At 49.5% G+C, this 24,757-nt stretch overlaps 1 protein-coding gene across 1 annotated transcript; it reads right to left on the minus strand.

Annotated features, from left to right (window-relative positions):
• Positions 1 to 270: 270 nt before the first annotated feature.
• LOC146811360 (uncharacterized) lies at positions 271 to 23,967 on the minus strand. Its single transcript, XM_085618476.1, has 5 exons — positions 23,924 to 23,967; positions 17,312 to 17,373; positions 4,000 to 4,026; positions 1,266 to 1,424; positions 271 to 591 (listed from the first exon to the last, which is right to left on the minus strand). Exons 2-5 carry the CDS (start codon positions 17,358 to 17,360, stop codon positions 491 to 493), a joined length of 336 nt encoding a protein of 111 aa, XP_085474602.1. The 5' UTR covers positions 17,361 to 17,373; positions 23,924 to 23,967; the 3' UTR covers positions 271 to 490.
• Between the last annotated feature and the right edge of the window lie 790 nt (positions 23,968 to 24,757).

The raw sequence follows: 24,757 nt of genomic DNA on the forward strand, positions 1-24,757 counted from the left end.
ACCGCCTTGCGGGACCATGGCGGACAGACTTTCCGTCCGCCGCAGAACCATTATGATTCCCACCGCCATCCTAATTTGGCCGGGGGGACTTGCAATATGATGGCGGATGGTCCGCCACAACCGGCCCGGCGGTGGCGGTCCTTCCGCCATCATAATGAGCCCCATTGTCATTTACGATGTCATAGCTCTAACTATCAGAAATTCTAGACCTATTGCATTGCAAATGCTTGTTTCAAGAGTACTGACGTAGCAAATAAGACACATGTGAGGTATGAGAAAGGAGCTGTTCTCTGGCCCCAGAAATGTTTATTTTTTTACAAAAAAAGCAAATAAAAAAAACATAAACAGTGAACATAAGACGTCCTTCGCATGTTGGGACCAGTGGCGACGTGTCCTGGAGACCGCGGGCTAAACCAAAAGCAGGTGAGCTGGGAGGGGGGTCCATGCTTCTGTGCGGGGATATGGGTCGGCAGCATCGGGAAGTCAGCCCCTAATGGTTGCAACGGTCTTGGTTGCAGCAGGTCACCACTGACAGCTTGTTCTTACTTTCTCTCTGGCAAGCGGCCACTGTGTTGCACTTGCGATGCATGACTGCAGAAGGAGAAGGGAAGAGGAAAGGAACTGTTTAAGGATTTCATTTAAAATGCACTAAGTATTGCCCTGACACAGGCTTCAGTGTATTAGAGCCAGAGTTTGGCAGCCATTTGTGAGAGGATGAATGCGCCTGAGGGTGAAATGGGGAATATTTCCACAGAGATAGTGAATGTTGTGGCTGGTGAGATAGTGAATGTTGCTGCAGGTGATGTTTATAGCTGCCAAGGTTCCCTGGTCCCTGCATGATATGCTGCTCCAGCCTGTTTTTTTCCCCTTTGAATTCTGGGATTTGAAGTCCTGTTTTGTTATGGGATAATCAAGACTACAAGACCCTGGACTAGAGCAGCACAGGAGAATCTTGACAGGGCTGGATGCTCCTGTGGGTGAGATGGCGAATATTACTAAGGGTGAGATGGCGAATGTTACTGAGGGTGAGGTGTGACATGGTCAATATTAGCGTCAGTGATATTCAATGTTACGATGGGAAATGATCCTAGAGCTGAGGATTGGAGGGTACATTTCTCTGCCTTAGAGATGGTGAATGTTACAGCTGGGGCGGTGGTGACTGATTCACGGGGTGAGATGTTGAATGTCTCTGCTGGTGAGACTGCGATGTCATTGCGGGTGAGGTCTGAGATGGCGAATGTCACGCCTGGCCACTCGTTACTCACCAGCTCCACCGATGGTCCCAAATTCATCCCCAGGCTCCGGCACTTTGGCTGCATCGTGGGCCAACCTTTGTGCCCGCTGGCACACTTCTCCCACTTTGCAGGTCACTATCTTCTTCTTCAGACATAAAGGCGGGCTAATACACTCGTAGCACTGCAGTCCTGCGTAGGAGCATGAAAGAGATGGTTGCATCACTACCGTTGACGTGATATCACCAACCCATTCCCCAGACCAGGTGTGACCTCCAGTAGGCCAAGCCACCCCCTCTTCAGGACCTCGCTCCGCCACCCACAGACCCGGCCACCCCTGGTTCTAATACTCCCAGCTTTGGGCCTCATACTCCCTTCCACCTGAGACTAGTGCAACTTTACCCGTGCCTGGCACCGCCACCCTCCTCGGCACGATATGGCCTCCAGTTGACCTCCTAATTACCATCCTTTGACTTGAATGTCCACCCTTGGGCCTAGTTCTAAAGCTTCGCTTCCTGGTACATCATGAATTATTGGGTGCATTCGTGGACTCTCTGTCTCTTCCAGCCTCTACAGTGGTTGTGCAGAGGGAGAGTTACTGATCTTTCCAACAATGAATCAAAGCAGAAGAGGTTCATTGGAGACTGCTGCACTTAAAGTGCATTGGGGTGTCCAGTAGGCCCTTTTGTATTTAAAGTGCATTGTGAAGTTTATCGTTGGAGGATACTCCTACATTTAGGAAAACCAATAAGGCTGACGTTTGCATGAAGTGCTATTGGCTTTACCAATTCTTGTTGCTGTGCTAGGGAGCAAGCTCACACAAAAAAAAACAACTGAAAAATGGATGCTACAGAAAAAAAAGCTTGCTTGGTTTTTCAAAGCATCCACTTTTCAGATGCTGTTATCGGTGCTTGCTCCCCGCTGCTGCTGGCTGCTCAGTACCTGTTAAACAGTCCCTCGTGCATTGTAATGGAGGTGCAAGGGCGCACTCAAACACCACAAGATTAGCAGGATGAAGTGTAGCATGGGCAAACATGCAAAAAAGGGGCAATAATGGCGCTGGAGTGTAGGCGTCATTAGTAGGTGCCCGCTTGTGTGATGGCATGTGTCATCACACATGCGCACCAACAACATGAAGCGGGCACGATTTTTTTTCGTCCTCTGATCCAACATGGATTGTCAAGTAAAGGAGAAAAATTAGTGAAAAGGAGGAGCAGGTTGGGAGGAGAAACAGGAGTGCGCTGGGGAGGGGTAAAGCTGCACAAAAGGTAGAGCAAAGGGGCCAAGGAAAAGAGGCACACGAGCAAAAAAGAAACACAGAGAGTAGGGGAGGCAGAGAGTTTGGCGGGAGAGAAGCCCAAAGGAGAGAGCTTGTAACACAAGGGAGGAAGCATCATGGAGCATAGTGGGGGAATTTGGTGAAGGGAGGAGCACACGAGGGAGAGAGATGGGGAGCACATGCACTCTCATTGAGTGCTTAACGAAGAAGAGAAATGTAGTTCCCTTGAAGTTAGTGGTGGAAGGATAGAAGCCAGCCAGTCAGAGATAGAGAGGGTATAGAAGCTATGCTCCAGGGGCGTGACAAACACAAGATGGACAGGCTGGGGCAAGGAAAGCCATTAAATAAGAAGGCAAGAATAGAATAGAAACAATAGATTCAACCACTGCTCTTCTGTGGGAGGGCTAGTTGTGCCTGTAAGAGATTGGCAAGCCAACAATAAGTTCACAATATGTCTTTTGCAAACAGACAGTTTGCGTGGTCTGGTAGGCTCAACCAGGACAGGCCCCTCCATTAGAATGGAGGAGCGTCGTCTCACTGCCAAAACTGCCTCCCAGGAAAGCCCCAGAAATAAAAAATGAAATGATAATACCGTTAATTTATTACCATTTTATTTTTCATCCACCTATCCCGAAACTGAATGTCAGGACGGAGCGGGTCATTGCTGCAGAGGGAAGATTGGTGGGCTGGCTGTGCACTTGGTTTTGCCAGACAGCAATAGCCAGCCAGACATGTGCATTTTAAACCTCTCTAACCCCGCTGTCTTAGACAGTTGATTTAGAGAAAGCACAGGCCTCCAGTGCTCTGGAGAGTGTTGAGAGAGGCCTCTCCATCCAATCCTGGCACTGAGCTGAAGCTTGTTTCCAGCATGAGAGGAGCACCAGGATTGGTTAGGAGGATTTGTTGGAGCCCGTAGGAGACAGAGCAGAACAGGACAGCAGTGAGGAGGACGTCAGACGTCGTGCACCAAGCAAGGTCAGTGGTCATTTCTTTTTTTTATGCTCACCACTCACCTTGCAAAAAAAAAAATGTGACATTGGAACTAAAGGAGGAGGCGGAAATAGGGTGGTAGAAATGAAGAACAGAGACAGAGGGAAGGGGAAGTAGGAGAAATGTCAAAGGAAAGGAGGAGAGTTCGAAGGGTGAGGGGAGCGGGATGAAAAACAAGGAATGAGGAGGAAGAGAGAGCTGAAGAATGAGGATTTCAACTTGGCCCAAGTCAGATTTGGCTAACACAGCCAGTCCTGGATTTCTTTGCGTTCAGGTATTTGAGGTTTTGCATTTTCAATTGAACGCACAACACTGCACTCAACAGAGAGCAAACAAAACTGGAAGCTATAAACTTCCTCCAACTGGCATGAACAATTTAAAACATCCTGCCAAGTAGCTAGAAGTAAGATGTTATACATTGCAGTGGAGTAGTGGAGTACCAGCTTCAACCCATTCTATGGTGCAATTAAATGACCATCCGCCACCTGGTACACTCACCGGATGTACCTTTATCTGATTCAGCATCTGTGGAAAGAAGAAGAAAAGGGATATATTACAAGACAACCTGCCACCAAAGTTACCCCTCACTGCTTTACAAAATCTGTACACATGCACTTCACAAGTTTTTATGGGCCCTTGAGTTAAAATCATCTTGCTAGGTCCCACACGTCTCACAACTATTCCTAAATCATATAAAAATCCCCCCGTGAAAGACAAAACAAGCAGCTACAACATATGACGCCATCTTGTGATTCTTGCCATGTTAGCTGCCTCACCATTAACAACTGTTCTTTGAAATCTCTAAAAAGATTTTGCAGCAAGGGAGCCGTGAATGCGAGATCCAGGAACAACGCCTCCTTTGCCCTCATTCTGACGAGCCTGCTTGCAAAGTAATTGTTATGATAATTCATACATGCCAACATTTCAACTTCGATAAGAGGGAGAAATATGTGTGTGTGGAAACGCCCGGTCGTTACACCTCATTGAGCGTGTGTGGCTGACGTCGGAGCGAGGACTGTATGCGGAGATCGACCCGACTTCGATCGAAAACATAGTGGAGAACCGGTGGTCGAATCGATTGAATAACACCTGTGCATAAGTGCGCGCAGCGGCTCTAAGTTCCTCCTGGCTGGCAGAAATTTGGTGTGTATTGTTTGAGCAGTCACGCAAGATAAAAATTAGGAAGCTACATTTATTGTTCAAACCTTGTCCTGAAGAGGCCATAAATTTATTCTGGCTGAAACGTGGTCACGTCGACAGACATTGGATGGAGGAGTCACCAGAGTCTTAGTGATTCATTGACTGTTATTGAGACACTTATAATATTTTGGGCCACTTTTGCCCTCTTGGTCCTGTGTTTCCCCCTGTGTTCGACTACCTCCCAGTGGTCCGCCTGCAATTTAGAAGGGGACACTGATGTTAAAGAATCTGTATGTAGGTTAATTGTTATGTGTAGTAGATTTTGTGTGTTATGTACAGAATTGATGTTGTGTGATTTATGTCATTGTGTCTTTCTTTGAATAAGCGCCTGTTGTTGTGATATTTTGAAAATGATGTCAGATGCACTCAAAATGAATATTTGATACTCATGAAGGGGTAATTAAATGTGCTCTCTTCTTGAATGTTTGATGTATTATTTCCTTGATACCTTTCTTTCTCCTTGTTATATGGAAAGACCTGAATAGCGCGTAACACGAAACGGGTCAGACGTAACACAAAATGGATCGCAGGCAGTGGTGGCTGGTGACATTTGAAAGTGGTGAAGCCTAAACTTTCTGTCGGAGTGCACCGGGGCGAGCGAGTGCATCGAGCGAGACCGAACATCTTAAGGGGGGCCTGGGGGGGTTCTCCCCCTGAGAAAGTTTTGAAAAAAGAGTGGGTAAATGGTGCATTTTCAAGCAAATTTAGTAGTTATTACATTAATAAAGAGATGTCATATAACAACATGTAGATAGAAATGTTTCTGAAGCTAGGCCCTGCCAGTGCCACGCACCTCTGAGCAATATACACGCTGTGTGCCAGCAGGGCCTAGCGTGAGAAACATTTCTATTGTTATGTTTTTGAAGCTAGGCCCAGTGCTGGCAATCAGCGTGTATGCTTCTCAGAGGTGCATCACGCGTGGCAGGGCCTGTAGCTTCAGAATGAGAAACATTTTCTGCACCAGTCTGCGTTCTCACTCTATAAACACTAACACTCTTTGAAGTGCAGAGTCACTCTGCACTTCAAAGAGTGTTAGTGTTTAGAGTGGGAACGTGACCCGAAGGTAATTCAGAACTGCTTTGATGAAGGCGCACATTTGCTTTGTGCGACTGTCCTTTAATTGTTCAAATTGCCTCTGGCGGTCAATGATAAAATGTACGTTTGGGCCATAGAGACTACGACTGTTGAAACTATAAACAATAGGCTCGATTTACAAGGCAATTTGCAAGTTTCAGAATAATACTATTGCAGTACTACGTCTCAAATAACTAAGTGCTACTTGCCAAAATCCACACTGTAGATTTTCATCTCGGACGGCTCCTACCACTACAAGTAGAGCTCAGGCACACGTAGACCTACTCTCCTCCCTCTATTCTCCTCTGCCCGCCTTGGGTTTCCCCTTCAGCCATCAAACGCCGCGAAGCCCAGGAGGCAGGAGCTGGTGAGCAGGGATGGGCTGTAGATACCCCAGGGCAGGAGCTGGTAAGCAGTGAGGGACTATAGATATCCCGGGGCAGGAGCGGGTGAGTAGTGAGGGGCTCTCTGCCCCAATTATTGTGCCCCCTACTGTTGTCACCTCTGCCCCCACTCGTCTCTGTCCATCCTGTGCTCCGATACTGCTTCCGCCCTGTCTACCCACAGTCTTCTGTCCTTTGTGCTCTCCCTCTCCACCCACGTTCACTTCTACCTCTCACTTTTATGTGCTCTGTGCCCTATCCTGACTTCTCACAGTACTCTCGTACTCTCTGCCCTATCCTGACTTCTGACTATACTCTTGTGCACTCTCTTTCCTATCCTGACTTCTGACAGTACTCTCGTGCTCTCTGCCCTATCCTAACTTCAGACTGTACTCTCGTGCTCTCTGCCTTATCCTGACTTCTTGCCGTACTCTTGTGCTCTCTGCCCTATCCTCACTTCTGACAGTACTCTCGTGCTCACTGCCCTTGTGCTACCTGCCCTTTATCCTTTGTGCCCCCTCGGCTACTTGCCTACTGTCACATTCACCCTCACACCATCTGTCTCCTTCAATCTCTGTCCTCTGCTCACTGCCCGCTCCTCCCTGTTCTCCTTGTTTATTCTGCCCTCTGACTCTCATGCATCTTCTCTCTCTGCTCACTGTGCCTGTCCTGTCTGCCCTCCCCCTGTCCTCCATGCCTGATCTACCCTTGGGTTCTCTTCCACCTCTCCTCTCTGCCTCCACCCTTTATACCCTCAGGGTTCACTGTGCACTGTCCCTTCACGTTCTCTCTGCCTCTAATCACTGTCCCTGTCCTGTCTGCCCTCCCCCTGTCCTCCATGCCAGTTCTACCTTTGGGGTCTGTTCCACCTCTCCTCTCTGCCCCTTTGCTCTCAGCCTTCACCCTTTATACCCTCGGGGTTCACTGTACACTGTCCCATCATTTGCTCTCTGCCTCTGCTCACCGTCCCTGTCCTGTCTGCCCTCCCCCTGTCCTCCATGCCTGTTCTACCCTTGGGGTCTCTTCCACCTCTCCTCTATGCCCCACGGCTCTCTGCCTCTACCCTTTATACCCTCAGAGTTCATTGTGCACTATCCCTCACATGCTCTCTGCCTCTGCTCACTGTCCCTGTCCTGTCTGCCCTCCCCTGTCCTCCGCGCCTGTTCTACCCTTGGGGTCTCTTCCACCTCTCCTCTATGCCCCACGGCTCTCTGCCTCTACCCTTTATACCCTCAGGGTTCATTGTGCACTATCCCTCACATGCTCTCTGCCTCTGCTCACTGCCCCTGTCCTGTCTGCCCTCCCGCTGTACTCCGTGCCGGTTCTACCCTTGGGGTCTCTTCCACCTCTCCTCTCTACCCCGCGGCACTCTGTTTGTACCCTTTATACTCTCTGGGTTCACTGTGCACTGTTCCTTCATGTGCACTGTCCCTTCACGTGCTCTCTGCCTCCTGCACTCTCTGTCACATTCACCTTCATGCTGCCCTAGGTTTCTGCTTCCTTTCCTCCCTGCTCTCTGCACCGACCCTTCTCTGGCACCAGTGGCACTTTGGGGCCCCAGCACATATTTTCCTCATCCGTAGAGTTCGACCCTCAGTAAAAGAGAGAACAAGCATTTTCAATGCAATAGGTCTCGCATTTATGTGAGTTTGAGCTATTGACATTGCAAATGCAAGACCTATTGCATTGCCAATGCTGGTTTAAAAAGCTGGGCAGGTACACGAAACAGACTCTTTATAGCACTTCCTAACCTTCAAACAGGTGTTATAACTTAACTCAGTACAATGGGGAGCAATGGTGACGGGTCAGTAGAGGAAGCAAGGACTATATCAGAGGAGAAGGCTGTTTGGGCATATTGCTCTTCTAAATAACTTCCTCGCATGAAGATGCACATTAGAGAAGCAGGTAACCTAATTAGTGTTGGCATCGGGTTTCTAGATGCAGAAACCGGGCGTCTCCCGCCTGAATCGGGAGGGGTGGCATGTGTGAAATTTGCTCCTGTAGCCAGGGCTTTAAGTGGGCTGGGTCCTGCTGGGGCTCAGCACCGCAATTTCTGAGGCAGGTGCTTTAGACCGGTCCCCATTGGGGTCTCCATTTTTTTGCTCTCAGAGCTCAGGGCGAAAAAATAAATCTTAAATCTGGGCAGAGACGCAACTAGAGCCAAATTTCAGGGGGGCACTAAGAAAACATTTCGGGCAGGGCTAATTCTTCCAGCATTAGGAAGTGCGGAGATGCAGAGGCTCTTTTAAAGACTTGTGAAGTACGCGGGTGCGGCAGTCTGTGTGCCCTGGAAGCTGTCTCAGCCCTGGCTCCCAAACACGATGAGGGGAGGGGGGGGTGTGCTGAAGCCATTTGAGCCCAATAGGCGTTGCACGCCTGACTCTGGGGCAGTACTACCCTTCACTGCCTGTGATTTCAATGAGACTAGGTATAGCTCTTTCAGTTTCATGTCAGAACTGAAGCATTTTCAATATTATATACAACGAAGCTTTAGTTGTTGCTTATTTATCTCATGCAGCTAACAACCACTGGCAAAGCCAACAGTCCTGACTTCTTGTAGGTGTAATGTTACTTGTTGTATTGTATATCTGGATGCAGTGACAGAAGCAGCAAAATACCAGTCGGGCAGCACACTATGCTAAGCACAGATTTTTAGCTTCCATGTTTTTGAGCCACGCCCTCAATTATATCGGCCACGCCCTTTTGAGATACTCCACCCCCATAGACACCCGCCCCTAGTTTTTATTATCCACATAAAGCCCTGCCTGTAGCCCTAAAGAGTTGCACGTTCGTTTTGATAGGCCATGGGACAGATGCATTTTCTGAAAGTGCTTTACAAGAAGTGCACGAAAGGGATGTTCTCTTTTTGAGACATTGCAAAACTTGATGGCTTTTGTGCAGTGAAAATATTATACCACGGTGTGCTTGCAGGCTTAGCACAGGAACGACAGTGCATGCACCCTTCATGCACAGAGCAACGCGTGCGTGCACACACACACACACACACACACACATACACACACACACAGACACCCAGTTACAGTATCAAGCAGCCGCGGTGCGTCCATTAGGGCGTTAGGGCGTAGCACCCCCCGCCCGCAGCTCCCTCGGCGTCTTTGAACTTAAGTAAACTGAATCAGTTTACTTAAGTTGAAAGACGCCGAGGGATTACTGACAATCATGTAAGTCAGCATGACGTCGGACCGCCCACCTCCTTCAGAGTCTGAAGGGGGTGGGCGGTCCGGCGTCATGTTGACTGACATGATTGTCAGACGGACCAGGGGCAACACAACAGGCAGCAGCACAAGTGCACATGAGTGGGAAAGGTGAGCAAATTTTCGCGCTGTGCCCAGTCATGCGCACTAGTGTTTGCTCTGGCTGGCGCATGCCCATTAGGAGAGTGAAGGTTGAGAAAAGGCTCAAACCTCGGTCTCCTAATGGGCAGGCGGGCGAGCAGTAACCGTGCCCTAAGCCAATCCTGGCGCTGAAAGCAGCGCCAGGATTGGCTGAGAGGGGCTGTAGGCACCAACGGACCCGAGGCGGCGCGGACCTGCTCAGGAGTCAGGACCTCAGGTAGGATTTTTAAAATTTATTTTAACACTCCCCCTTCCCCCAGCCCCCACCCCCGCGCGACACCCCTCCCCCCCCCACCCTCCCGCGAGCCGCGACTGACTGCAGGCACTGTGCTAAAAGGGCATCATGAGAGGACTAGGCACTATACTTCCAGGTACATTATCATAGGAGTTCAGGCACTATGCTGTGAGATCGCATGTATAAAGACTATAGGCCTAGTGACTTAGGGTGAACATTCCATACTATGTGATAGAGCCCTGGGCCTCAGAGCAGGTGCATAGTGCAGGTGGACCCCAAACCTTAAGGGACCCTCTATTCAGCCGAAGGCAAATTTCTTACATATAGGAGACTCTGGGCCCCTTTCTCTCTTTTGCGGGAGAGGCGACGTCATTTCGAGCTACGCCGCTGCCTCTGAGGGGTTATCGAGGAACCTCACAGCTACCCAGCCCTTGGTACTGAGACTCGTCCTCCATGTGCGCAGATTCAATCGTGGTCTTCTGCTGCGTGGACCCGAGCCGTACCAAGCCCGTAAGCGGGCCAGGGACTCGTAAAAAGGAGCCGCGAACGATCAGGAACTGTCAGCAGTCGAGCGATTCCTGCTAAATTACCTTGGCGACGGCTATGTGTTTTATCATCTTTACGGCCAGTTTATTAAACATACGGTAAGCAGAACATTTAAAAAATTGTGCTTTCCATCAATGCAATGTATGTGTACCAACACACATCTTGAGCTTTCCCATAACAACACACCTCGGCCTCCGTCTAAGGCACTTGTGGAGTTGGCTGTCATGATTGCTGGCCTTGTCACTGGAAGCGCGTGGTGGTCTGCTGTGGTAGCCAGGGCTGAGTCTGGCCTCTGAGCACACAACCTAACATTTGGTGATCTTGCTCCTCTACGTGCCATGTGCTGGTGGTTCATTGGTAGTCCCGTCATTGGGGTGGGGTGGGGGGATGGGGGGAGGGCTCTATGCTGACGATTTTATCCTGTACACTTCTCCCCGACAATTCCAGCTTGCAGAAGCTGCCTGAAAGCCTAGCTTTCGAGTAAATTCATGTATAGTTCTAATGACACGGTTGGCCTCACACCCGGCCTTCACCGAGCCGCTGCACATCTCAGCTTGCTGCTTGGCGCTTTATAGAACCCATAAATAAATGTGATTGTAGACACAGTTAATATGTGTCCATCAGAGGCGCAACTAGAGCCAAATTTCGGGGGGGGGCTGAACAAAAATTTCGGGGGGGGCTGAACTTTAAGCAATAGGCAGAGTGGAGCTGCAGGGGCTCTTAGAAGGGGTGAAACAACAGCGAGGCCTCATTAACATGCAAATGGTCTTTTAAAGACCTGTGAAGTGCTCGGGTGCGGCTGCTTTTTTGCCCGGGAAGGTGTCTCATCCCGGGCTGCCACACACGACGGGGGGGGGCTGAAGCCCTGTGAGTCCAATGGGTGTTGCGCGCCTGGTGTCCATCACTGATGTGAGAGAAACGGAGACTTGTGTATCACAACACTGCGATCAGAATCACCTCTGGGCACCTGCAAGTTGAGCATAAGAAGCGCCTAGTGCTGGCCTCCAGCCAGTTCCAAGTGCTACGATTTTGACAGACGAGAGAATCCAGGCTCAGAATGATAACGTAATCTGCACAGGATGACACATTACTGTGTAAAGTGAGGCAGCCGGGACTAGTTTCCAGGCCTGCATGGTCCAGAGACATTGATATTAATGTAGTCACCAGAACACATCTACTGCACTGAATCCATGGAAGAAGGCCCGAGGCAGACTCAGGGAAGAGTCGATAGAGGGGGAACCACTGGTAAAACCGAGAGCACAGTAGATTGCTGCATGGTGAGCAGGTAGTGTATAGGTCAGGCAGGCCACACCTGGCTAAAGCTAGGCACTTAGAAACAATATTCTGAATAGACATATACTTTCCACTTACAACATTCAACACATTCCTCATTCTGCAACTGACAGATCACTCTGTACATGCATCTTGAGTTTACATTGTTTTTTTGTGTTTTCCATTTAACACGAGTTCCTTATTCACAGTGTCGTCAGCTGGTGTGATAGCTCAGTGAGTTGAACACACTTGCTCTTGTGTACATAACCAGCATTTCCCAGGTTCTAATCCTCGCAAGGCTTACACAGCCTTCATCTTTTTGAAATTGGTTTAGACAGAAGTAACATATTATCTTAAAGCTTTTCTGTTTCTGGTATGCACTGTATATAAACGCCCAGTCTTACAAATAGCGCTCTGAAGCACCCCACTTCAGTGTTGGCACTTTATCCAAAGGTAGCCATTATTTGATGCAGATGGCCTCCATAAGAGCTTGTCCAATGTGCTGTGGTGTATCGAGGCACCCGCGATCCCTCAGCCTTGCCAGATGTTTCAGCAATGCACACAAAAACAGGTCAGCCCGCAGCCTTTGGTAAATGGGGCCAAGGGCAACTCGCCTGGCGTGGCTCTACCATGTGTTATTAGGACTGTCGGATTTCACGCTGCACTGCACGCACCTTCGTGCCTCATTCCGTGGCGGCAGCCTATCCACGTAAGCACAAGCACTTTATCAAAGGCGGTTTATCTCCTAGAGCGGTCTTGTTTTTTAACTTGTTGTGGATGATTTGTTGCATCTCTCTACAGCCTTTTAATTAGATGTTATGTTGGCCAGCCGCAACCAATGCATTTATTGTGAACGCTAGCACTTTAGAGCAGACCGATGACTAAGCACGAGCACTTTATCAATGGCTGTTTGTCTCCTTGAGTGGTTTTGTGTTTTACCTTGTTGTGGATGATTGGTTACTTATCTCCACGGCCTTTTAATTCGATGTTATGTTGGCCTGCCGCAACCATTGCAGTTGTGTGTCGAATGTGCCGGTGATGACTGCATAGTGTGTCTACTGATGAACTCGAGTACCTGTGATGAATAATGTACAGTGTCTGTCAGGATGTACTTAGTTGTCCGAAAATAAGAATTTACCCATCTGTGAGAAAACAAAATGTGTGTTTATCGAAATGGAACTCTGATGACGAGAAGAACCAGTGCGTAACTGTGTGGACTTGTGTGATCGCTTTCGAGTTTTCAGTCGCGCTCAAGAGACTGACAGTTTTTTCCAGTCCTGTATTCTGGTGCGATGCGAGGCTGTTCGTTGGATTAACATATACAAGGGTCATATGTGGTGGCTGTGGATAGTTTGAAAGGGAACTGACATTACTTGCCTGCAGGTGTTTGGTGATATTGGGGCAGCTGTGGGTGCTTCCCGAAGTCTGGTTAGAGCATATTTTTCCAAACTTAATGCTGCATGCAGTGCAAGACACTGGGCAAGCATACATTTTAAAGGGCTAAAGTTGTCATGCAGAACAATTTACATATTACAGTAACTGTGGAACAAATTAATGCAAGAAGATACGGGGCAGTTTTTAATGTGTTTATTTCAAGACTATATGTTCAAACTCCTTAATAAGCCTTGCTTTATCGCTGCATTCATTTGCTTTAAAATGCACCATTTGCCAATCTTTTTTAAATTTCTTTCTCAGGAGAGGGACTCTCCCTAGACGCCAGGTTTGTCCAGTGAACTTGTTCATGTTGCTAACTAGTGGTTTCTATTGGAAAGGGTAGAACCAAAGCAGTCTTGCTTAGTACCCTAGCCCTCTTCAAAAGTAAGACTTGCTTGGCAACCCAGAAATTCTCTGAAATAATGTATGAGTTCTCTTTTATAAATGCCTAGAAGAACTGAATTTTTAGTTCATTTATCACAGAAATAGTGCTGAAAATTGCACCAAAAAGATGCCAATTTTTTTTAAATTTCTTCACGTGGGGAGAACCCCCCCCCAAACACCACTTTCTGCCGTCAGCCTCACTCGCTGCGCTCGCTCGCATATGTTGATTAGTTTTGCATACGCCTCACCAGTTTCAAATTCCACCAGCCGCCCCTGGCAAAGCTTAGCTAGGGTGCTCAGCATATGGATGCTGAAATGTGCACCTGTGCCCTGGAGTGTTCCATGTTGAGAGGGGGTTCTGCCAACACGAGCCCCGACCTTAACTGTATTTTAAAAACTAAAACTAAAAGCTCTGGACTGTGCTGAGCGGCCTTGCTTTGAATGCTTTTATTGTCACAGTAGGGCTGCGAAACTGCACCAACTGGGCTAGAAGTTATCAGGAGTGAATCTAGGCTACGTGTATTAGGACATACCCTCAGTCACAGAGGCTGTTTGTTATATGTGACTCTTAGTTATGCCTCTTAGACCCCCCCCCCGACTTTCAGAGACGCCCCTCGCCATTTTCAGCGACGTAAAGCACTGGCCGAACGCAGGGCCGACCGTTGGCACGTGCCTGCTAGGCCCACACGCAGGGCACAGACCTCCATAGGGTCTCCCTATGATGACTTTGGTCAAGGGAAAAGTGTGGAGGGGACGCCAAATGTGGTTTCGTCCAGGGCGCTCTCTTAGCAACGGCCAGCTCTGGTCGTAGGTTTGGGAAGAGTGTTTATTATCTTGGATATTTTTCGGGCCTTTAGAGTTTCTTTTAGAGGTTTATCAGGACTGCAGAGAAGAGGTGTTGGGATGGGTGTTGGGATGTTGGGGCACCTTCCTGCATAAAAACAATCACTACAGGAATTTTCCTCTTCCAATGCGTGCTGTAGAATGCAGCATGCATTGAAAGAGGAAATAAACTAGGAGAAATTAAAACATTTCTGCTTGATGCGCCCCGCTACGCCACCCCTAGGGTGGCGTAGCATACTGACGCATTTCCATATTTACGATTCTTCGCAAATCTGGAAATGTGTCTGGTTCCATGGGTGCTGCGTGGGAACACCAACAGCAACACCCATGGAACGCCCCTTTCACACAGAGTGCTGTGTGTGAAGGGGCCATATTTAGAAGGACAGGAAAAGCGACGCAGGGTGGCTTTTCCTGTCCTTGTAAATATGGGGCAGTGTAATGCGCTGCCAGTGCATCACAAAAAGTGATGTACTGGCAGCGCTAGGGGCTTGTAAATCTGCCCTAAGTGCCCAATGGAGTTACGGCTACCACCGGTGGAGTGCACGGCCAATCTATCAGACTCTTCACTCATACAAAAGTATTGCAAAAATGGAAAAAATGCAAAATAGCCGATGAGAATGAGGAGGTTGCAGAGCCTTATAAAGGTTATATGTACTCATAATGTGCAATGTGGGTGTTGGACTAAGAGCAATTTCCGTTCTGACTCTTCCCACAACTTCTTCTCCTATTCTGTCTGGGAAGAGGTGTGATGCAGCAGCCAGGGAGGCTGACTCCGGAACACGGGGGCTCACGGTTCGATCGCTGGCGGCAGTTTAGCCCAGCACCTTGTGACTCTGGGTAATAGCTCACATAATCTTCCCAACGGCCCCCAGCGCGGGGACACCTCTCCGGAGGTAACTGTGCACTTTACAAAGGCTGGCATTTCATTTAATTTCTATGCACCTTGTCTCTTTATTCTAATTTGCGCTTAATTCAGCAGATATCAGAGATGGTATGATCCACAAGGAGATGCAGATTTGGAAACGTGTCAATTCTTTGATATAATTGGCTTTGAAGTGGTCAGAAAAAAGCTGCTGAAAACAGCAAGAGAGTGAGGGAAAAAACAACAAAATGGGCCACTCTAAGTCCCCCAAAGTCATCATAATCAAAACAACGAAAGAGTGTGCCGAGGAATTATTGGTAGAGCACAACTGCAGAAACCAAATAGGTTTCTTTATAAAGCCCTCACTCACCAACCTGGTTGGTGACATGCTTCATCATTGGGCCCCACCAGGAGAGGCAGAGTGCCACCCCGGTGTGCTTCGACGCCAGAATTACTGAGGAGCTGGTTGTGTGTGTGGTGGGTAGTGGAAGTGATTGTTAAAAATGTCTGGTTTGTGTCAAAAAATAAACTTTATTAGAAGCCAACCAGACATGTATAAAAACAAAGTGTGGGATGTAAGAGCTGAATAAAATGTTCAGCCAGGTCCCTTATGATATGGTCAACATGTTTCTGCCTATGTGTTAATTATAAACTGGCATTCGTCAGGACCAAAAGTGGGGGGGGGCATGAGAACCTCGGCGGTATGGGCGCGCTAAGGCCCACCCTGACCTGAGGCTATAAGTGTGAAACGAATATAAAAATTATTTATATATCAAAAAATAAAAATTATTATTAGGTGACTCCCGCAGTGGAGAGGAACCGAGTTTATTATGGGGTGTAGTCAGGATCTCCACCATAGGTCTCGGGAGGGGGGTGAAAAATACATCGGGGTCCGGTTACTGAGGGATCTCATAGGTGCCAAGCGGGTGCCTAGCTAAGCGGGCGGTGTGCCATTGTAGCTTCCACCCCCCTCCTGAGACCCATGGTGTAGATCCTGACTACACCCCATAATAAACTCGGTTCCTCTCCACTGCGGGAGTCACACATAGGCAGAAACATGTTGACCGTATCATAAGGGACCTGGCTGAACATTTTATTCAGCTCTTACGTCCCACACTTTGTTTTTATACATGTCTGTTTGGCTTCTAATAAAGTTTATTTTTTGACACAAACCAGACATTTTTAACAATCACTTCCACTACCCACCACACACACAACCAGCTCCTCAGTAATTCTGGCGTCGAAGCACACCGGGGTGGCACTCGGCCTCTCCCGGTGGGGCCCAATGATGAAGCATGTCACCAACCAGGTTGGTGAGTGAGGGCTTTATAAAGAAACCTATTTGGTTTCTGCAGTTGTGCTCTACCAATAATTCCTCGGCACACTCTTTCGTTGTTTTGATTGTGGTCAGAAAAAAGCCTTTGGAGAGGCATCAGGACAGAATGTATGCCGACACACAAGTTCGAAAGTCGAGTAGCGGTATTTGTAGTAGAGTCAGCTAACACTAATATCGGTGGAGGTGAAGCATGGCAGGCATTGTGCTGGGTTGTTGGTGATGCACAGAGGAGACAATTACCTTGTGCTGGCCTCCAAGGGGTTTTCCTTTCAAAACCGGTTGAGCATGCTTGGTTGATATAAAATAGTAGTGGTTTCGAACACGGGTAGTTTTGATCAATAGATTTCATAGGAGGGGTTGGCAAGCCCTGGTCCATTGAAAAGGCACCACAAAAATATGTAAGGGAATGTAATCCTTACTTAATTTGTGCCGGTGGTCACCAGTGGGCTCTACCAGCACTTATTCCTGGGGACCAAGAATTTCCATTCTCTCTCACTGTTCTGGTCCATACTGATGCTCCCTTAGTTCACAGAACAGCAGGACATACAGTGCAGTCTTTCTTTAGTTTCACAAAGATTGAGGCAATACAAGAAGGGCTGTGGAGCAAAACTTGGACACCAGCACCTATTCTTTTACATATTAAGCACTGTTAAGTAGCACTTATTAATAGATCGGAAGGCTGATGAAGTTTAATATACTTGCATAGTTGAGGGGTCTACAATTTCACAAAGCAATGGGCCTGTAATATAGAAGTGGCCCCATGTGTTTACATTCAGGGGGTGCAGGGGCAAGTTGCCTTTCACAAACAACACTTACCATACTTCATTCCAAACCCTTGCCCCCCATTTCTACCCCATTTCCCCTTAATGTAGGAGACCTACTCACCTTGGAAGAAAAAGACGGCAGCCACCACGCAGATCAGCAGGGCCCTCATTTTGTCCTCAGTCCTAGGAGTGAGTAGGTAGAAGCTGGTGTTAGTGCCTGAGTTACTAGAATATCATCATTAGAAAAAGATTTGGCAACGTAAGGAGCTTCCCCAGTACTTAATGTGTGCTTTTATTTGCAGGTGGTGGACACCAGGCGTGGCCCTTCATTGTGGGCAGCAGGGCTCCCCCCACCTCCGTTTTCCAAAGAATGATTTATGTCGGTCAGTCTGACCAAAGGTCCACCTGAGACACACTCACCATGTCAGGGTCAGGTAGTCAAGTGCTTTACATGCGCCTTCACAGGCACCTGAAAACCTGAGCCATCCTTTGCTGGACTGAAGATTTCACAGTACTTAGTGCAGTGACCTCATCAGTCCAGCAAAGCCCTGTGAGGTCCTCCCCCTTCTGATGAGAGGGAGCGTCACAAACAGTCAGCCCTTAGTGCATCAGGTTTAAGCGCTGAAGTGCCCAGGGATGACTGTCTATCAATGACCCCTCGTCACGGAGTGGCGTGGGGTCAACAAGTATCACTGGCCCCACCCCAGTCTGTAAGGGAAGGTCCGTCCCTCCTAGGGCTGAACCAATACAATGTTAACCAATGAGAGGAGGCAGCGGATCTTCTATGTTCCCCTTCCCTCCTTTATGCCTCCAGCGCCTTTTAGTGCCTTTGTACTCTCCCGCCCCCCCTTGCTGGTCCCGTTGTCTTCGCCACAGCCCGGTAAGTGCTTTTTGAATGTTTGGGTGTAAGCGTGTATCTATGTATGTATGTGTATTTGTGCATGAGTGAATGGGTGTGAGCAAGTGTGTCCGTTTTTGTGCTTGTGACTGGGTGTGTGAGTGTGTGCATTTGTGAACAGATGACTGTGAGTGAGTGTGCTTGTGCATGGCTGGGTGTGAGTAGGTGTGCGTGCTGGTGAGTGGATGAATGTCCGAGAGTGTGCGTGCTGGTGAGTGGATTAATGTCAGAAAGTGTGTGCGCTGGTGAATGGATAGATGTCAGAGAGCGTGAGGCTGGTGAGTGCATGGATGTCAGAGAGTGTGCAGGCTGGTGAGTGGATGTATGTCAGAGTGTGCGGCAGGTGAGTGAATGAATGTCGAGAGTGTACATGCTGGTGAGTGGATGGATGTCGGAGAGTGTACGCGCTGGTGTGTGGATGGATGTCAGAGGGTTACGTGCTTGTGAGTGGATGGGTGTCACAGAGTGTGCACGCTGGTGAATGGATGGGTGTCAGAGAGTGCATGATCTGGAGAGTGGGTGGATGTCAAAGAGTGTGCACACTGAAGAGTGGATGGGTGTCAGAGAGTGCGCGCTCTGGTGAGTGGATGTCAAAGAGTGTGCACGCTGATGAGTGGATGGATGTGAGAGTGTGCACTGGTGAGTGGATGGATGTCAGAGTGTGCGTGCTGGTGAGTGAACGGATGTCAGAGGGTGTGCACTCTGGTGAGTGAATGGGTGTCAGAGAGTGTGCATGCTGGTGAGTGGATGGGTGTCAGAGAGTGCATTCTCTGGTCAGTGCGCGGATGTCAAAGAGTGTGCGCGTTGGTGAGTGGAAGGGTGTCAGAGTGTGCACGCTGGTGAGTGGATAGGTGTCGGCGGGTGTGCACGCTGGTGAGTTAATGCGTGTCAGACAGTGTGCGCTCTGGTGAGTGGATGAATGTCAGAAAGTGTGCGTGTTGGTGAGTGGATGGGTGTTGGAGAGTGTGCGCACTGGTGAGTGGATGGGTGTCAGAGAATGTGCGCGCTGGTGAGTGGATGGATGTCAGAGAATGTGCGCGTTGGTGAGTGGATGGGTGTCAGAGAGTGCGCGCTCTGGTGAGTGGGTGGATTTCAAAGGGTGTGCGCGCTGGTGAGTGGATGCATGTCAGAGTGTGCACACACTGGTGAGGGGATGGGTGGAAGTGGCTATGCTCATGTATGCCCGCATCTGCTCACCCCACTATTCATAACAATGATGAGCCGTCAGTGACCAGCACGCATTCTGGGGACGAGTCACTTTTCATCATCAGAGCAAGAGGGAGAATGGCCGAAAAGCAGAAATAAGGAAAAGAAAAACAGGACACTGTAGCAAAGGATAGAAAGCAGGGATAAAGAGACAAGAAGTGTAGAGGGGTGAAATAAAGCAGAATACAGTGGACTCAAGACTGGACAGCCTTGGTATTCAGCAACCTCGCCATTTGGCGGGACGGGGCCCTAAAATGTTTGGTCCCCTGTGCCTCCCTTTTTATATATTAATCAATAATTATCATGGGTTGGGGTGTGGGGGGCGTTTAGCAACATGCATAACAGGATCAAAAGTCTTGGGGAATTTACTGGCCACACCCCCACAGTCATTCGCCAGGAATTCCTGTGAGAGTTAGGGCCGTCTTTTGCCTGAGAGCGACAAACACTTGGCAGTCTGGAGCTGTCTTCACCTGAGAGGAATGTGCCCTGCTCTCACGGTTGGGAGGGGCATGCTGTCTCACATGACATCGCCGTGATGTCTCTTTGGTGCACAAAATAACTCTTACATGAGAGGTAAGGCGATTTAGAGTGCAGGTCGATTTTTTCCAGAAACGGCAGTTGTTTTATTTATCTGCAAATGTTTTCTGGGTCCCGAAGGCAGTCCATTAAATACTTGAAGGCTGGGTTGTGTGTGTGTGTGTGTGGTGGGGGTGGGGGGTGGTCGAGGTAATTGGAAAGGCAGAGAGGTGGGACCAGATATACTGCGGCGCTGGTTCGCTAGTCGGGGCGATGTTTCACTTACATCAGAGAGTCGGAGTCTCTCAGGTTCATGTGTATGGTCAGATACGCAGGCTGTCTCTATCATGTGACGCAGGCTGTCTCTATCATGAGAGAGTTTGGATGTCTTCTCCCTGGGCTGGCAGGGATGGGTTGCCTCTGTCCTGGGCAGATCAGAATGTCCTTTCTTGGAATGCTAATTCGGACTGTCTCTACCCTGTCGGGGCCAGCCTACGTCATCCCTGGGAGAGGCGGGCTGTCTCTTTTCTGAAAGGGTAACGCTGTTTCTTGCATGAGACTATTGTGCTGTCTCCTCTCTGGGCTGCGATGTCAAGGTTGTTTCTTGCACGGCTGGACAGCCAGACTGTTTCGTGCACTCTTAGGTTAGAACTAAGGGGCAGGCTGTCTCTGGCACCGTCAGGGTCTAGTACACACAAAGAAAGGAAGGAAGGGGGAGAAGGCTACAACCCTACCTCATCCTCCTCAAACACTATAGAAACACACAAAAAGAGGTAGAGTGACTGATAGGCGTCCTATTTATGTTTTCCGAATGTAGTTTCAGGAAAAGAACACAACTACTTTGTAAAAACTGCCCCCACCCACAACAAGTTGTGGCATGCTTCATCATAGGGCTGCTACTGACGCCTCTGCGCCAACCAACGCTAGAGGCGGAGCAATAGGGAGGGGTAAACAATACAAACTGTGAAAAGAGAAGGGAAAATACAGGATCCTACTAAAGTGCAGACATATAATGAGTTAAAACTGGCTATGGGATATCTTCCTAATATTTTTATTCCTCGGCACCCGGAGAGACTGACTAAAGTGGCGGTGTACCACCCTTGACGAAAGTGTGACTACAGGGGGCCGCCCTCTACTCCAGTGCTAGTTTTAGCATTCACCTTAATAAACTCGTTTCCATTGGAAGAGTAAAGTTACCAACAACTCCAGACTTACAGGTGGAGTAGTTCTCAGTAAAGAGGGTTTACTAGAGGGGATTAAATAGGAAAAGCAGCATAGGGATCCAGTTTGTCCTGACGAATGCCGAAAAAATCTAAAACCGGCAGAAACATGTTGACCTCTATGCAGAACGGAGGGGTGGGCAGTACCTAATTTACTCACACCACCACCATCTGAAGGTATCTTTTCTACCTTTTTTAGATCTGACTAGGGAATCGAGGAATAAAAGTATTAGGAAGATATCCCATAGCCAGTTTTAACTCATTATATGTCTGCACTTTAGTAGGATCCTGTCTTTTCCCTTCTCTTTTCACAGTTTGTATTGTTTACCCCTCCCTATTGCTCCGCCTCTAGCGTTGGTTGGCGCAGAGGCGTCAGTAGCAGCCCTATGATGAAGCATGCCACAACTTGTTGTGGGTGGGGGCCGTTTTTACAAAGTAGTTGTGTTCCTTTCCTGAAACTACATTTGGAAAACATAAATAGGACGTCTATCAGTCACTCTACCTCTTTTTGTGTGTTTCTACCATCAGGGTCTAACCTATGACTAAATGGGTCAAACCCCCTCTTTTCCTAAATGAGGCTGCATCGTACTTGGGGCGGAGTCTCAGACTGTCTCTCTGCTCAGGCTGACCTGGGAGGGTGAACCTGCACCCTGCATTGAAAAAGTAGTCTTTCTTGCCTTGGAGGGTCAGTCTGTCTCTTCCAGCTTTGATGTGTGCGCCGGGGGCTAAGGGACATTAAGCTGTCTGTGCTGGAGACGCTCAAGGATGTTTGTTTCTCAAACTCACCATGAGGGTTTAGCTGTTTGTGTTCGTCGTTACCAGGGGATAAGGATGTCTCTTACCTCCCAGGGTCAGGCTCTCTTTACCAGATAGTGTCAGGCTCTTTGCCAGGGAGGGTCAGGCTCTCTCTTACCTCCCAGGGTCGGGCTCCCTTTACCAGGGAGGGTCAAGCTGTCTCTTACCTCCCAGGGTCGGGCTCCCTTTACCAGGGAGGGTTAGTCAGGCTGTCTCTTACCTCCCAGGGTCGGGCTCCCTTTACCAGGGAGGGTCAAGCTGTCTCTTACCTCCCAGGGTCGGGCTCCCTTTACCAGGGAGGGTCAGGCTGTCTCTTAACTCCTGGGGTTGGGCTCCCTTTACCAGGGAGGGTCAAGCTGTCTCTTACCTCCCAGGGTCGGGCTCCCTTTACCAGGGAGGGTCAAGCTGTCTCTCACCTCCCAGGGTCGGGCTCCCTTTACCAGGGAGGGTTAGTCAGGCTGTCTCTTACCTCCCAGGGTCGGGCTCCCTTTACCAGGGAGGGTCAAGCTGTCTCTTACCTCCCAGGGTCGGGCTCCCTTTACCAGGGAGGGTTAGTCAGGCTGTCTCTTACCTCCCAGGGTCGGACTCTCTTTACCAGGGAGGGTCAGGCTGTCTCTTAACTCCTGGGGTTGGGCTCCCTTTACCTTGGAGGGTTAGGCTGTCTCTTACCTCCCAGGGTCGGGCTCCCTTTACCAGGGAGGGTCAAGCTGTCTCTTACCTCCCAGGGTCGGGCTCCCTTTACCAGGGAGGGTTAGTCAGGCTGTCTCTTACCTCCCAGGGTCGGGCTCCCTTTACCAGGGAGGGTCAAGCTGTCTCTTACCTCCCAGGGTCGGGCTCCCTTTACCAGGGAGGGTTAGTCAGGCTGTCTCTTACCTCCCAGGGTCGGGCTCCCTTTACCAGGGAGGGTCAAGCTGTCTCTTAACTCCCAGGGTCGGGCTCCCTTTACCAGGGAGGGTTAGTCAGGCTGTCTCTTACCTCCCAGGGTCGGACTCTCTTTACCAGGGAGGGTCAGGCTGTCTCTTAACTCCTGGGGTTGGGCTCCCTTTACCTTGGAGGGTTAGGCTGTCTCTTACCTCCCAGGGTCGGGCTCCCTTTACCAGGGAGGGTCAAGCTGTCTCTTACCTACTAGGGTCGGGCTCCCTTTACCAGGGAGGGTTAGTCAGGATGTCTCTTGCCTCCCAGGGTCGGACTCTCTTTACCAGGGAGGGTCAGGCTGTCTCTCAACTCCTGGGGTTGGGCTCCCTTTACCTTGGAGGGTTAGGCTGTCTCTTACCTCCCAGGGTCGGGCTCTCTTTGCCAGGGAGGGTCAGGCTCTCTCTTACCTCCCAGGGTCGGGCTCCCTTTACCAGGGAGGGTTAGTCAGGCTGTCTCTTACCTCCCAGGGTCGGATTCTCTTTACCAGGGAGGGTCAGGCTGTCTCTTAACTCCTGGGGTTGGGCTCCCTTTACCTTGGAGGGTCAGGCTGTCTCTTACCTCCCAGGGTCGGGCTCTCTTTACCAAGGAGGGTCAGGCTGTCTCTTACCTACTAGGGTCGGTTTGTGTTTACCAGGGAGGGTTAGTCAGGCTGTCTCTTACCTCCCAGGGTCAGGCTCTGTCTTCCCCGGTTGGGCTGTCCCGGGTACGGGCTGAGGCAGAAAACAATCCCAGGTCCCAAAATGAAAGTGCTCCACATTTGTGAAGTGGGTGGTAAAAATAGTGGCCCTTTGTAAACGGAGCAACTTTGGCCTTTGTAAGGCCTGCTGTCTGGGAGGTCTCTGAGTGGTGGGAAACCTCGGCTGCAGAGCTTGCTGTCGTCAGTGCGAGTGGTAACATTAGATTCAAGCGGCAGAGGCATTTACAAAGCGCATCTCCTGTCAAAAAGATACAAACGCTGACGCGTCCCGAAGCTGCATGCAGTGAGATGACAGCATCCACCGCGCTGCCTGCTGCCGCCGCCTAGACTTTATTTAGAGATGTTTACGGCACCAGCCCACGAAACTGGCACACACACCGCCCCAAATCCCGCTCACACACTGACCTCTCAGACTGAACATCCGGCCCTGGGCTGCCCCCCATCAAGTCATGTATTACTCAGAGAAGGAGCGATAAAGTATATTACCTGTAAGATGTGCCTGTGCTGTTCTCTGGTTCCTGCGCTCAGGTGATGTTTGGTGCTCACCGCTCTTTTTATATAGTGAAGGCACTCCCTCCTTTCACCCACCGTTTATCTCCCTGCATCGCACCTTCCCTCCCCGCCCTCCTCCTTTCTCTCCACTGCAGTGTTTGTTTATTGACGATTGCGTTGCTGCCCTTGCCCCGCCTACTCCCTGTAAGGGAAACCCACGCCACTGCTGCTCGTGCCGTGCATGCTCAGGGTGTAGACATGAGGTATGCAGTGCTGATGCTGCCTGCCATGGCCCTACTCTGTGCCTACTGCAAGCCTGCAGTGTCGGACGGGAACAGAAAATAGGCTCCAGCCCCAAAATAAAAGTTGCCCTATTTAGTGACGGTTAACAAAAGGGGGCCATATTTTCAACTTGGGGCAATTTTGAACTTGCTGTTTTAGCAGAATATGGAAGACTGCATGGATTTGAGCTTGCTGCAGGCAAAGTTTGTTCTGATCTCAGGGAAATCAACAGTGAAAACCTGCCCAGCAGACTATAAAACAGACCCCAAAACAGCCCAAAGAGGTGCCTGATCCTCCCTTCAGGCCCTGCCTATTTGCTCTCTAGGCCGGTCTCACCCTAGAAGCCTGCAGTGCTGCTGCCCCTGCTGTACATGTTCTCGGCACTAAGGAAGCCTGCACTGTTGAATTCCGACCTGGAGCTGTTTTTGTGCACAGTGAAAATGTGCATTGCCTCTGCGTTGCATCTGTTGTGCTTGTGGGGCGATTGCAGTATTGTTGCGTGTGTTGGTTCTCTGAGTACAAAGCATGGACACCCTGCTGTTGCAC

This window comes from Triturus cristatus, chromosome 7 (assembly GCF_964204655.1).
Source record: "Triturus cristatus chromosome 7, aTriCri1.1, whole genome shotgun sequence".
Classification (NCBI taxonomy): domain Eukaryota; kingdom Metazoa; phylum Chordata; class Amphibia; order Caudata; family Salamandridae; genus Triturus; species Triturus cristatus.

Bases quoted from the DNA above. Each gene is read 5' to 3' on its own strand.
- LOC146811360 (XM_085618476.1), bottom strand. From the start codon at position 17,360: ATGAGGGCCCTGCTGATCTGCGTGGTGGCTGCCGTCTTTTTCTTCCAA. The intron at 4,027-17,311 runs GTGAGTAGGTCT...TTCTTTCCACAG, and splicing joins TGCCGTCTTTTTCTTCCAAG to ATGCTGAATCAGATAAAGGT. The intron at 1,425-3,999 runs GTGAGTGTACCA...GCTCCTACGCAG, and splicing joins ATCAGATAAAGGTACATCCG to GACTGCAGTGCTACGAGTGT.